Source organism: Glossina fuscipes, unplaced genomic scaffold, assembly GCF_014805625.2.
Source record: "Glossina fuscipes isolate IAEA_lab_2018 unplaced genomic scaffold, Yale_Gfus_2 147, whole genome shotgun sequence".
Classification (NCBI taxonomy): Eukaryota; Metazoa; Arthropoda; class Insecta; order Diptera; family Glossinidae; genus Glossina; species Glossina fuscipes.
Window position 1 is genome coordinate 908,169 of NW_023998490.1, and position 15,552 is coordinate 923,720.

Consider the following 15,552-nt stretch of genomic DNA (forward strand, 5'->3'; position numbering starts at 1 on the left):
TAAATATATATAATATAATTTATTATAAGTATACATAAACTAATATATTATAACATAATATGAAAATGTAGTTTAAGCAATATAATGATATAATAATAGCATTGAATTCAAGACATGTTCATGCATTATTTTTATTACATTCGAATTATCTTCTAAGTGCTTCGAACGAAGTATATTCTCAACCGGCGGCTCGCTCCAATTTTTCCCGCTTAGCACCATATTATGTATAATATATGATAGTAGATTCCTTCGTTGATTGTCTCCGCTACTGTAGGATCCTGCTGTCCGGAAAAAGGCCAGCCGTGCCCTTATGGTCGCCTGCACGCGCTTGCCTATTCCCCGCTCCGGCATATGTTGCTTCATAACCGCGTACAAGATGTCGAAGGCACTTTTGAATGCTTCATGTACGTCTTCTTTCGGGAACTCCGCCTCAAGGTATTCGCTAGTGAGGATGCCATTGTCTTTTGGGTCCTTGGTGACAATGTCATCGTTCTCTTCTTCGCAGACGTCTTCTTTCTTTAGGGTTAGGTCCTTAAGGCATGCCTGGCATCTTAGGTGCTCACGTATGTATTGGGCTATTCCGTAGCCCGTGAGCAGCCGCAAGTACTCCCCATCGCTTGCGCTTAATCGACCAGTCACCAGGTCGCCATTTTTTGGAAGTGCGCGTCCAGAAGGTGTACATAGTCGTACATTAGTACGACTCTACAAAAAAAAGAAATAAAAAAATTTGGTCATATATAAATACATATCTCTTGATTATTATTAGTGAAATAAAAATGAAACAGCGATCAACTATTTTTAACTTAAATTTATTTATATTATAATATTACATTTTTTACATTTTTTTTAAATGTTATTTTAAATAACTTTAAAGTAGAACTACGTACTAAATCCTATAAACTAAACGATGCCAGTTCCGCCTTGTATTTATTTTCTTCTTTTTTTTTTTTGGTTTTTATTCATTTATTTAAATTTTGTCTTTAAACGGAACACTGATGTTTCTGAATACAAATTACATTTCTTATATAACACGAAGAATCAATAATAATAAAAATTCATTGCCAAAACACATGTTTATTGTTGAATGTTAAATCTTCCATCTCCGTATTCCTGTCTGCTTGTCATTTTAAATATTTTACGCGGTTGACGAAGTTAACTCAGGTGATTTAAAATATCAATAGATATTCATCATTTTACATGAAAATCGGGGGATGGGAAAACTGCACTTTGGTTATTCGAAATGATCTGCTTGTGAATCTCAAAAGCATTGAAGTGATGGATTGCGATTTGTGAACACGGCTAATATAAGGAGTATTCATTTTAACGGTAGGTTTTTTTTGCCAGTTTATAAATATTGCAAATGCGGATGCCAACTCTTCCATACCAAGGTAGTTGACAGGGCCGTCTTTACATTTATGTAAAAAAGCCACGGAATGAATAGGATATTGAGTCAACTAAAGAGCTTCTTAAAAGGTCTGTTGAGAGGGTTAATAAAGGAGGAAATTTGGGGAGTAATTAAAGAGAGAGGGATGGTGGGCGAGAATTGAGAAAGTGGTTGAGATTGGGAAAGGGTTGCCATGACGGACAGGCGACTATTTCGCCAATATTCTTTTGGCCGTGGCTGCGGCAGATTCTTTCGAACTTCAGCATTTGGCTGTAGCCAAGAATCACATACTCTATTTTACTAAGTTGAAGATAAAACTGGAGGGATCGTGGCGCAAAACGTTCAAGCTCACTGAGCAATTAAGCCAAGAAATTCTCGAATGAATCTTTCAAAATGTGAGAATATATCGCAGAAGACATTTCACTTATTATTTTTGATGCGTGCTTTTCTCACAAACAAGTCAGCCTAATTTCAAATACTAAAGAAGGAATTCAAAATCGAATCATGTCGTTTATTCAAATGAAGGCGAGAGAGAGCTAATGTGAAATGAAGAACGTGACAAAATATTACGACTGCTGTGCTACTGGAAACTTTTGTAATCTATCCTATCTTTGACTTTAATTGATGAAATTATGCACTACCTACGCTAGATGAAGAAGCATTAACGTTGGCAAACCGACAATTCCAAATTCCGCGTTGAAGCTTGATAATGTTATAATAAGATCATCCACCCAGAGAAATAAAATATCTTAACAACATAGAGTTTCGATGCAGGGTTTTGAACTGACTCGTAGGCAATTTTATCACACCTCAACAGAGTCAAACGTAAGAGCAGAATCGGGCTTCCATTAACAAACTGTACTGATAATTATAATTACTTTTAGTAAAATTTGGAAATATTTTCGATCATCCGATTTTTGCACTATCTCTAGAAGGGCATTCATAAAATTAATTTGACTATTAGAGCCCCATCCAGAATGTGATTAACTAATTGCATCCAATTCAAATCATCTGTATAATATCTATTGTAAACATTCTCCTAACCGCAAAAATGAAGTAATGGACTCTAAGTAGACATAATAAATATATAGATATAATAAATAAAATATTGTTATTCATCCACTTTCAAAGGGGAAATGTGTTTCTTCCAAACAGGATATAATGTGAAGGCACATATAAAAATAAATTATTAAATTTTGTGGCATATTAATTATTCAGCAAATTAATTACCAAAAAAATAAATAAATTTGAAATATATAAAAGAATGTATGAGACTAATAAGCTCCTGAACGCGTCGTGTACTGAAAAGCTGTGCCGTCTACGGAAATGCGGCACATCTGCGTTATATTCATATTGGCGGCATTACAACTACAAATATATGTGCCGCCATATTATTTTATTGACTTATGACTTAGTCGTACTAGTTGCCAACTTGAACCAAGTGACTCCAAATTTTCGCATTAAAGGCACGGTTACAAATTATGATGAGTTAATCCTAAGAAAAGAACACATATATTCAGAGGAGTCACCGTTTGGTATTAAAAACGTAAGAAAAGATATTCGCTATTGATAAATCAAAACTTTGAAAACAAAAATTAATATTTATTTCTAAACGCAGCCAAAAACTGGGGAAATCCTGACACCGATTATCGAAAATGAAATTCGTTTTATGACAGTTAATACCACCTTCTTCAGTAGCGATCATATCAATGTGTTTTTGGCAACGAACCGACGTGAACGCGTACCAATGACACAAGGAAGCGGTTTTTACGAGTTTCATCTAACCGATCCCAGCATTGCTCATGTGGATTTCGACGTCAAAGAGAGGACACTTGTTATTACACCTTTGCATATTGGACACGTAAGTAATCAGGCTAGATAAATAAGCAATCTGTCGTAAATATACTTTTTCCAACAGACTCGTTTGGAACTGGTGGATCGTTGTTTGACCAATGAACCTGCCTATTTGTCTATTTCAGTCGTTAGTATTGGTGAAATACGTGTACGCGCGCCAGACCGTGTAGAGCGAACCAAATCTATAAAAGCTATTATTCAATTATATGATACTTGTGACAATTTGATACGCATCAATCCTTTTAATATGCAAATGTATGAGTTGTCCCAAGAAATTTTTAGTGCAAACATATTAAGCATCCAGCTGGGAGATCAAAACAATTTAGATGTTGGCGAAACCAGGTTAAAATTATAGACTAACGTTAGTAACTTGTACTTACATTTTTTCATTGAATTGCTTTCTTAAAAGATATATAATAACAGCGAATAATTTGGGTGAAGCAAAAATTGTATTCAGTGCTGGTAGCGGTTATGTGCTAGTATCCAGCGAACCAATCGACATACAAGTGAGTAGCTGGGTCACATATTAAAAATAAGTTAATCAAGAACTCATTATGAGTTTCATTTCCCAGGTATTTCCTCCATTAAGATTGTATCCACGCAACTCTACTCTGGTAGTTGGTTCAAATATGCAAATATATTATCAAGGCGGACCACAACCGGATGTAAACATCGTCTACCATGTGCATGACCATAAGGTTATATGTAATTATACAGATTATTTAATGTCTTTGATGTCATAGTTTTGATGAACTTAGCAATGGACTCTGCTCTTGTAACTGCCCATAAATTGGGGGAAATTGGGGATTACTGGTAAATGCATTGTAAGAAATCTCAGCAATGATAAAGATGAGGTAATATCAGAGGATACCCTTGAGATACATGTTGTGTCTTTAGTCAATATACAAATAAACACACCGTTAGTTAGAATACGCAGTGGGGCAATAATGCCCGCGGCTAATTGGTAAGTGCAAAGAAAGATTTAACAAATACTGTTATTTTTTCAAAGATGTGCTTTTGTAAAAGGGATGCCTAATTTGTCACCTATGATATTGGGAGCGCCAAAGCATCGGCCACTGCCTTTTTAACTCGAGGATGGGCCGACATACCCAAATAATCATTAGCACACCATACCGTTATAGGCCTTTCCTTCGGAATCGAACATTCCAGAGCGTGAGGAAACAAGCCCGAACCGGCTAGGCGGTTTACCTTCTTGAAATGATCATGGAAAAAGTTTTCATAGCCGAATTGTTCATTAGCCTTGACCGCTACAGTCCTTCTAATCAACATAACTTTCTAATTAACATAGATACCAACAATAATAACAATAATTTATGACACTTTATACAATGTAATTTTCATAATTTAATTAAATTTAAAAAACTAATTTGGCCTAAAATTAACAAGACATTAGCCAAACAGAATTAATCAAAAGAAACAATAAAGTATATAATTAATAATAATTATATTTCTATTATTTGTACAGCCTTCAAAATATCCGCGCCATACATGCGGTTAAGAGCAAGCAACCTACACCAAAAAGGAAGAAGAACAAGCAACCTATATTTTCAAAGGACATAAATGCTCTTTTTTTTATACAATTAGATATATAAGATTATATATTATATAAAACCACTTGTACGAATATATCGAAGAATCAACAGGAAATATTCAAAAATATGCGAAAATCGAACGCCAGGTCTCTAAAAATTTACTAAAACTAGTCAGGAGACGTTCAAGGGGAGATAAATGCTCTTTTTTTATGCAATTATATATATAAGATTATATATTATATATATTATATATATTATGTTATTGGCGCAATGTCCACAGAGAGGATTTTATCTTCTTCTAAAGAAGATTTTATTTCTTCTAAAGAAGAAATACAAGTTTGAAAAGTTTAGATCAATTCCAAGTCCTTTGGCAAATTTCTAGGCGATACCTTCATTTCCGCTAACGGGAATATATTTACCACAAATACTACAAAGTTACGCATATAGACAGACGAACAGATACATTCCATTAACGGTCTTAAAGGTGTTATTGGCGCAATGTCGACGTCCTTGACAATTTTCATTGGTAACAATGGTGACTGATTCACAGTCAAATCAAAATAGAAAATTACTGTAGCATGGGTGAAGCGCGACGCAAATACCGGAAAATTATTCCATCTGCAACCCAAAGAATTAGCAAAAGCAGTGCCTACGCTGTTGTCGCCTCGCAAAACGTACCTAACAAGCCTTTAATTCCAACTCCTTCCAATGAAAAAACTGTTCTACCACAACCAAAAATTACATTGTCAAATCAGTTCCATTGCCCGCCAAAGATAATATTGAAAAAATGAAAACAGCAGGAAATATTGAAAAAATTAAAACAACAACACATATGCCAAAATCTAATAAACTAAATCCCCCAGAATCACCAGTTCTCAACTCTACTCAACAAATTACAAGCTGTAATGAATCCAATCTTCCATCCCTCAATAAACTTTCAGTTTCAAATCATCCACGTGTGCCCACTCGTTGCACTTCAAATTTACGCAAAGTACAGATTATTCTGCTGGTAAGAACAAATTATTCACGCAAAATTCTTGTACTTTCCACTCCATGTCACTACAATTAAATAAAGTTTTTAAAATTCTACAATGGAACATTAAGGGACTTCTTAATAATTTTGACGAACTCCGTACACTCGTAAGTGATTTCAGTCCAACCTTTATATCGCTTCAAGAAACCCATTGTAGACCCTCTTTTAATCCTATTCCACCCAAATCATTTACTGGATATTTCACCAATGCTGATCAAAATTTATATGCCAAACAAGGAGTTGGTGTTTTTATAAAATCAAGTATATCTCACAAACGCATAAATTTAGCTCTAATATACAAGCCGTAGCGATACAAATATTATTAAACATAAAATTTACAGTGCTTTCGCTCTATATTTCACCTTCGCAATCGTTTTCTCAGTAAGAACTCTACAATTTATTCTCAGTTCTCCGAATACCATCTGGGGCTCAACAGTGAACAACACTCGTGGTATTTTTTTAGAAAAGGCCGTCATTCAAAGCAATCTCTGCATTTTAATTGATGGAAAACCAACGCACTTTTCAACTCATCACACACATGTTGATTTAACATGTTGCTCTCCCTCACTTCTTCCTTTGGTTTCCTGGTCTATTTTTGATGATCTACATAATAGTGATCACTTTCCAATCATAATCGATCTTAAACTTTCAATGTTCTCTGTTACTCCGGCAAAACAGGCCAAATTCCTACTAGATAAAGCGGATTGGACCAATTACTCCAAACAGGCCAAGTCATTTCTGAATTCAAAGCCATTTAACGGGAACTGCAACCATAATGCTGCTATCATGTCTAAAGCGATTGGCACGGCTGCTCATCTTTCTATTCCTCAAGCCAACAGCTCTTTTAAACGAGCTATTTTTCCTTGGTGGAACAACACGCTTTCGTTTTTGAGGAAAAATAAAATGGATCTATGGCACCGCTTTAAGAGATATCCTGATCATGATCACTTGTTATTATACAAAAAGGCCAATGCTCTATTCAGGAAGGAATTGCGAAAATCAAAGGCACTTAGTTTCGAACTTTTTTCGAGAGGAATTCACAGAAATACATCAATGAAAGTTGTCTGGAACAAAATCAACAGACTCAATGGGACTTCAAACCTGAACGAAATTTCTGCCATCTGCACTCCCAATGGAACTTTAACTGACGCACATGATATTTCTAATTACTTTAGACAAATGTGGTGCGAGTACTTCTCTGACAGCAACTTTTCCAGTGCTTTCATCGAAAATAAACAGACTCCAATTACTCTTTCAAATTGTATTGACAGATGTGCCACCTTCCTGGAAAATTGCATATCTACCTTTGAACTTGAAAGTTGTCTCCCCAAATCGAAGGAGAAGACACCTGGTATGGATCGCATCTCCTACCAAATGATCAGTGCGCTGTCTAATTCAAGTAAAAAGAAGTTGCTGGACCCATATAATACGGTATTTTTGACTGGCTCACTGGTACTAAACGTGCAGACGCTGCATATTCTCGGGCTCACGTTTTCCAATAAACATCGTTGGAAAGCACACTGTCTTTGGTTAAAAAATTTTATTTTAACAAGGGTGAATTTCATACAGTGCGTTGCTTGGAGAAGCCATGCGCTTATTAACACTATTGCTTATCTTACCAAAGTGCTTGTGTTAAGCAAGATCGACTATGCTTTGATAATTTATGGCAATAGCTGCAAATCTAATATCAACATCCTTAAACCGGTCTATCACCAAGCCGTCAGAGCAAGTTGTTACGCTTTTCGGACGACGCCCATAAATAATATTATAATTGAAACTGGTCTCCCAACTTTAGAAAATAGACTGTATGAGCTAAAAGCTAAAATAGTCCTCAAGCTTCTTAATTCAAACAAATCCATTCTCGGTGATGGCGTGAGAAAGATTATTATTGCGAAGAAAATTCCAAAGTCACCATCTGCAATTGACCATTGTTTGTACGTCACAAAGGAATTAAATATTCCCCTAAAAATTTTCCGCTCTTTTGGTGTGAACCCTCCATGGATTTTGGAAGACTGCTCTTTTGACATTTCGCTCTCTGTGCACAAAAAAGAAGGTATTCCAAATTACGTCTTCAGGAATCTAATAGCTGAAAAAACACAAGAGAGAGACTGGTTGGTATCTTTTATACACAGACGGCTCAAAATCTTCTGATCTGCCTTCTGCTTGTGCCGTGGTAGATGCTACAGGACAGGTTCTTCTCAATTATATTTTTCACGAAAGTACTTCAACATTCACAACCGAAGACAGAGCTATCCTTCACGCTGCGAACCTGGCCCATAAAAGCAAACTCAAAACCGTCATTGTTACTGACAGTTTGTCTGTATTACAAGCTACCCGGAACCCTTCGACTTTGAGATGGAGCACCGTCAACAAATTAAGGAATATAATTACTACACCCGACGGAAAAACTAATATGTTATGGGTACCAAGTCATATCGGTTTATTAGGAAATGAGCAGGCTGATCGAGCGGCAAAGTGTGCTGCTTCTGCTCCTTTATTTATGGATGACGTCATGGAAAAGTTGGATCGTCAAAGATACACTGGGAGAAAAGTTAAAGTGAAAATTGCAGAAGGAAATTTACAATACCATCATCAACACTACTCTTCCATTAACCCTCAATTAATTCCACCTTTATATCCAACAAACGTTGAGAAAACCAAGATCCAAACATTTTCGAGAATTCACCTTGGTCATACTATCGCAACTCACCGATGGATCTTGAAGAAGTCTTCCTCCCCAATCTGCAGTTGTGGACAAACTCTAACTATAAAGCACATTCTTTGCGACTGCCTTAAGTTTTCCTTAGCTAGAAGTATTGCATTTGGAGCGACTAACCTTTTGGACATTCTAAAATCAGCTTCAGAACCGAATATAAATTCTATATATTACTTTATTAATACTACTAAGCTCATTATCTAATGTACATTTATTTATATTAGAGCCGTAAGCCTGTGCTGCTAGTTCTCAATGTCTTTTTTTTTTAGTGTAAGAATTTATTTCATTAGTCTATAATTACAATAATAATAATAATAATAATAATTCTTAATCTCATAGCAGGCGGCAGTAAGGGCGTTGAAAATTTCTTATATGACTTGGAGCTAAAAGAAATTGGGGAACAATGCGCGAGTCAAGACATGAAAAAGTTCAACCAAAAGATAGAACGAGTTCTGAAACCTCTCGATAATCGAGATCTAGTTGTGATGACTAGGATATTTACGAAGTATGAAATGTTTGCCGTCGGGGGTATTTTTCATGGTAGAGGATATTCGCGAAAAAATTCAAATGTCAAATCTGACGGTTGCGAAACAAATAATATAATTCAAATTAATTTTTGAGGTGTGGTGGTAGCGAAAAAAGAAAAAAAATTTAGAAAACCAGAGTTTTCCATAAATTGTGAAATTAAAAAAAAGGTGTCTTGAAATTATAGAAATTCAACATCGACAATCATTTACTCTCTTAAGATTATTGAAAATAAAATTTTAATTAACAATTAAGTGTTACTTTGAACGGTAAGTTACGATTGCAGCCATTACGAAGAAATAGAAGAGAAAAAAAATTGTCGACACATTAAAAAACAAAACAAATGATATTTTAATTACAATAAATTCAAATAAAATTTATTAAAATGATAATAAAGTTGAGAAGAACAAGAGAAATAAATAAAAAAATTTTAATAAAATATTTTTATTTCAATTTTCATCTTTAAGAGGTTTCTATTTTTTTGCTATTTTTAATTTTAAATGACGTGGTTTTATTGTCTTTTTTGCTCGAAGAAAGTTGAAAACGTTCATCGATTTTTTAGGGGTTTTTTAACTTCACTTGAAGACTGTTTATCTAGTTTGGATTTTGATTTCTTTTTTCCGCTTTGAAACTTTTCAGCATCTATGACTTTAAAACGTTCATCTTCCATCAGTTTCAACGACTCTTTGCTTTCCGAACACTTCAGACGTTCTTTTCCCTTTTTTTCCCATTTTTCACATGGCTTGTTTTGTGAGGGTATCTGCCCTTCAATCCCTTCCAATTATTTCCCATCGGGAGATGTAGTACAGGCATGGTACAGAACGACATGCTTCGATCCATAGGGAAAAATTCGATCTGAATTTAAAATACGTAAGGTCTAAGTAATGAATTTCAAATTTCATACATTTGTTCGCTTTTCTTTTGAGATTATATCACATAATCGAAAAAAAATTACGAAAATTTTCCAATTTCACGTGAATTAGCGAAAATTTGTGATCGATTTCAGTAAATGTACTATTGAACGCCTAGGAGAAAAGCTGCGAACTAGAAGATTTCATAATAATTAATACAAAATTTCGGTTTTTATATGTAAAACTTGCGAATGAAATATTGTTAGAAGGGTTAATTGGGCTGGTATAATCCTCCATTTGATTTTTACGATAATTAAAATAAGGAAACTTCAACTTAGGTACGATCCTAGTTTTGTGCCGCAACAGCAGAAAAGAAGAAATTTTCAAGATATTCTTCTATGAACGAATAACCTAAGAATGTGAATGTCAAGAACTCCTCTTAGGGCAGGTGTACTTTTTTAAATTTTTTTATTGTTTTTTTTTTTTTTGTTTATTGTGGTATGTTCACAAAAATAACTTTTGTTAACGTAAGCATAAGAAAAATTATTTTTATAAAAAGGCAACAAAAACAAATAACGTTTTAAGTTTTCTATTTCTAGTACCTTATTTTTGTAAACTATAGAAGAAATTTGTTGTGGCAAATTTTTGCTGCTAAGGATGTGAAGTTATATTTAATGTAGCTAATAAAGACACAAATCATTTTTCCTTTGCGGAGCTCTGTAAGGCCGTTACCAGAATTCGAGAATTTTTTTGCAAAATATTATAAGCAGAACATGACTTTATGTAAATTAATTAATATTCGAAAGGACAACATTTTTACACCATTTCATAAACGGAGTTGATAAGGCGAAACTTTGCGTAGCCACTGTGGCCAAATCATATCCTGTGAAAAAATGAAACTGACACATAGTGAATCCTCTATTAATAGCCTTTCCAACGATGTGCAAGTTATTGTAAGTTTTGTCCGGAGAATTTTTTTATGGGACTTTGAAAAAACTTCCGCATTTAACATAATATTTTTGTACGAGTACTAAAGCATCGCATTTGTACATTTACCGGCAATAGATTATGATTAAAATTAGTGAGCAAAAAATCAATTTTTATTTATTTTGAAAAACAGGTCTATTGTACGTGGTGCTGTGGGCGTGCCCTCCAACCGATTTGATCCATTTTCAGTACCAACCCCCGTGTAGGAACTTTCAATATTTTGCACCTAACAACTGCGCTGCACCGCTGCACCTAGCGACTGCGCTGCACCTAGCGACTGCGCTGCATCTAACGACGGCGGTACGCATAGCTGCAGCGCTGCACTTATGGACTATGCTGCACCTAATTGCTGCGCCTTTTTGCAAAAGCGACCAAGACCAAGTAAAGGCTTTACAAGAACGTGGCAGCGAGTCTCAGCGTATGGCTAAAGTGGAACTTAAAAATATTGAGCAATCCAAGAGTAAATGTTTTAAAAAGGGCGATGCTGCCGACGTCGATGATTTGGAACAATTCGTTGAAGCACGAAAACGTTTAAAAGTGGGTGGAAATGCTAAGAAGAATTGGGAAAGGGCTGAGAAAAAATAATTTTTAAATGGCTATTAAAAGAAAATTTAGAATACGGATTTTACCATTCAATTAATGTAAATAAATCAGATTCAAATTAATATTTTGAAAGTTAATCAATCGTTCTATCCTACTAGAATTAAAACAAAAACTTTGATTTCTTTTTATAAGCAAACATAACATGGGACGATTTTAGAATTGTTGAAAACAACATACATTATCGTAGAATTTCTAAACATTTGTCTTAAAAATAGAATAAAGAGTTACCCAACTAGATGAACATAAAAAAATTGATCTTTGCTGCTTCGCAACCAAGTAATTTACACACACATATTACGCCTGATAGATTGATTGGAATTTTTAAGAAGCCCAAGTTTATTCGTTAATTTCTTTGTATGGGAAATTTCAAACTCTACGCTTTTCGCAATTTTCTCAAAGCGATAATTTGATTTTATTTCTTGCAAGCTCAAAATTATTCAATTTCATCGTAGTGATTGGTATACATACCGAACGGCATTTTTAGCGGACTGTTGTGCGGCTATCCGAGATTGTGGGGTATTTCCGGGAAAACCAATAGGGGGGACTTTAAGGGGATAATTGAGAGACTGAGTAAGAAGTTCGGTATGGTCGTTACAGTGGAGAAGGTCCGATGGAAATTGCAGAGGGTCCGACGCAACTAAAAGCGCCTGGAAAAGGAGGGACCAACAGAAACGTCCGTCCGCCACACATTGTACACCATCTACCTATGGTATGCGTGTAAATTAGGGTATAAGCGGGCCATTGAGGTAATAAGTAAACAAACTCAGCGCAATGACAAACCGACAGCAGACTTCATTGGATTTGATGGAACCAACAAACCTAGACTCACACTGATAGACGAACTTTTGGAAGACGATAAACGTGACGATAAACGACTGCGGCAGCGACGTAGAGGGGGAAATTAAACTGACCGATATGACTAACCGAACTGGTACAACTAATATGAATAAAAGTATACCAACTAAGCCGAGTACGTATGAGACGCCGAGTATGTATGATCCCTATTGGGTGTCCATGTTATATTCCAAAGATAAGTTTGCATTTATCTTTACTCATTGTTATTTATAACTTATTTACTTATTTACTTATTTCTATTTAATTTCAGATTGAGACACAAGATGTGCCGGTGCTCACCGCCAGACCATAATAGCGATATGCCAGTCCTCCGCGTCCATGCCTCTACCTTCCATACGATGGTTGACATTGTAATTTATCGAACCTACGAAAAAAAAACAATATGTGCCTATATACGCATAACAAATAATCATCATAATCTACAATTAATCACTTGAATGCCTTCGTACTTCTGTCAACCAATGTCGAAGGTACAAAAGAAAATCGGGCATCATATCTGAAAGATGGGATGTTTTACCAACAAGAGCCGTTCAACGTAAACTATAATGCATCGAACATAAAATTTACAAAGTTTATTTATAGATACAAACCATTTAAATCGGCTAGGCGACGACCGAGGAACATTCATATTCCACAGCTAGAAAATTAAGAATAATATAATTATATGATAAGATAATACTCCCAGAGAAATAAATGAAATTTCTATGGAGGCTTTTATAGGCATACATTTACGCAATGTTACTTTTTTCCTTTCATTCTAATCACTTTGAAGATGATGTGATTGCGATTCTACGGAAAAGGAAGAACACAGTTTCACATCATCAGCATACATTAAGATCTCGCCGAATTTTATCATGGAGGGCAAATCATTGATGTATAAATTAAATAAAATGTGTCCTAAGGGGCTACCTTGAGGTACGTCAGACGTCACGGGGAATTCATCCAAGATAACGAGGTTAAATAAAACCCTGAATGAGCTACCATGCAGATAAGAGCTTAACCATTCCACTAAGAAGAAAGGTAAGCCAGAGGCTGGGAGTTTAAAGATAAGTAGTCTATGGTTAACCAAACGCTTTGCTTAAATCAGTGTATATAACATCAGTGCGAGAGCCACTAGAAAAAGCCTTGAAAACATGAGAAGTAAAAAAGAAGTGGTGACCGTAAATCTTCCCTTTCAAAAACCATGTTGGAGAGAAGAAATATACGGTTTCATGGAAAAGGCTATATGCTGAGCCACAATTCGCTCGACCAGTTTAGGCAAGACACTCAACTTGGCAATGCCTCTGCAGTTCTCTACAAGTTGCCTACTACCACGTTTGTGAATAGGAATAAGGAAACAAGTCTTCCAACACAAAGGGAAAACACCTAAATTCAAGGACTTGTTAAAAATCTTTGAGATAACACCACATAGCTCGCCAGCACAAAATATAAGTATACATGAGGGGATTCCATCAGGTGCAGGCGAACAATTATATTTTAGAGAGCTCAATCCTTCAAAAACGTCATTTTCAGATATAACACAGTTAGGAATTGAAATCAAATTAGAAATCGGATATGGATAGTTTGCTGATAATTCAAAATTGCCAGTTGAAAAGTTCTGTCGGAAGTATTCCGCAAAGAGATTTGAGGTTTCAAAATCATCCGAGGACTCGGAGCCATTAAAAGACACATGCGAGGGATTTATGGCGCTTTTTCCTTTGGAATTAACGAACTTAACAAGTATTTAGGATTAGCGAACAAGGAGGATTTAACAAACTGAAGGCATCTGCACTAGTATTGGCGGTTGAGGGAATTAAATTTATGCCTTGCCACTGAGTAAGCGAAATAGTCGAAAAAAGAACCACTTTTCGAAAATTTGTTGAAAAGCTTGTTTTTCCTGTACTTGTAATATTTAATTATTTTATTAAACCACGGGGGACACTTGCTTCGAGGACGGGACTGCTTGATCGGAACGGATGCAGAAATAGCTTGATTTAATATATTGTAGAACGACGACACTCCCACTGAGAAATCAAGAGAAAGATGTGATTTTAGCATGGAAACAGATTTTATGGAAATCATAAAATTTATATGAAAAATTTGAATTTGGAACGTTATAGAAGTTCAACGAACCAACATGCTTGTAATGAAAGGAAATACCCAATGCTGGATGATATGGATCCTCAGGTAAACTAAACGGAAGACAACGATTAACGCAAATCTCAAGAAAATTGGCAAAGCAAAAATAAAACAATCTACTATTGCAATTAGAAGTACCATTATATTGAGCTAAATTATGATTAAATAATTCATTAAAGAACACAGCGGCTCTACCAGATGTTGAGGTAGGAATCAAACAGCCAAAACTATCGATGTAACACCAAGTGACTTGAGGCAAATTGATGTAACCCAACGCAATGACTATATCGGTAGGTTTAGATTGCTTGGCCACTTCACAAATGAGGGCAGCCTGTTTCGTATATACTGACATATCGGAACTTGGGGGAATAAAGGAGCAGGTCACATATAAGTGTTTATTAGGAAATTTCACTCGAATGGCGATAAATTCAACGTCGGAAGTAGTTGGAAATTCAAATGAATAGGAGGGGACTGCCGAGGAAATGGCAATTATGATTGTCATTCCACACCATTTACTTTTCGACTAAAATGTCAATGACCATTAATGTAATTCCAGAAAAAACGCGAGTTGCAATTGCCACATAACTCTTTAATCATGATGGCTCTATGTGTCCTTTTCGCCTTTTTAACTGCAGACTTCAATATCACAAAAGTTGCTTCTAACAGACGTGATCACAGGCTGAAAAGCACTTTGAATTGTTGACAAACCGGAAGGAGGATCCATTTTGTACAGACGGTCCATAAGGAAGTTGCGTAAAATGAAATTTTCTATTTTTTTAACGGAATTGGTGCGACCGCGAAATAAAATGGGGGAGTGCTGACTTTTGCTAATTGAGACGTTAGTCGTATTCTAGTTGAATGATACAATAGTCGAATTAGAAAAAGTTAGATCCAAGACACTGCTCGCAGTGCGACCACTCCGGTTAAAGTGAAAGGTAGTATTACCATTATTTAAAACATTAAAACTGCTGGCATTGATGGCATTTGCAAGGATCTTGCCTTTGTTGTTGGTCGGGACTTGATCGCCATACAAGCAATGTCTAGCATCGAAATCTGCTTAAACTTTGAGGAAA

At 35.6% G+C, this 15,552-nt stretch overlaps 2 protein-coding genes across 2 annotated transcripts in view; both read left to right on the plus strand.

The window, feature by feature from the left end:
• The first annotated feature begins 3,475 nt into the window (after nucleotides 1-3,475).
• LOC119641329 (nuclear pore membrane glycoprotein 210-like) lies at nucleotides 3,476-4,353 on the plus strand. Its single transcript, XM_038039917.1, has 5 exons — nucleotides 3,476-3,580; nucleotides 3,648-3,744; nucleotides 3,811-3,943; nucleotides 3,997-4,202; nucleotides 4,265-4,353. The coding sequence occupies exons 1-4, from the start codon at nucleotides 3,486-3,488 to the stop codon at nucleotides 4,053-4,055; spliced, it is 384 nt and encodes a 127-aa protein (XP_037895845.1). The 5' UTR covers nucleotides 3,476-3,485; the 3' UTR covers nucleotides 4,056-4,202; nucleotides 4,265-4,353.
• An 8,068-nt stretch (nucleotides 4,354-12,421) lies between these two features.
• LOC119641287 (structural maintenance of chromosomes protein 2) overlaps nucleotides 12,422-15,552 on the plus strand; it is a 6,671-nt gene continuing 3,540 nt past the window's right edge. The window contains exons 1-2 of the mRNA XM_038039882.1: nucleotides 12,422-12,540; nucleotides 12,612-12,711. Coding sequence (XP_037895810.1) covers nucleotides 12,422-12,540; nucleotides 12,612-12,711 — 219 coding nt within the window. The remainder of the gene's footprint in view (nucleotides 12,541-12,611; nucleotides 12,712-15,552) is intronic.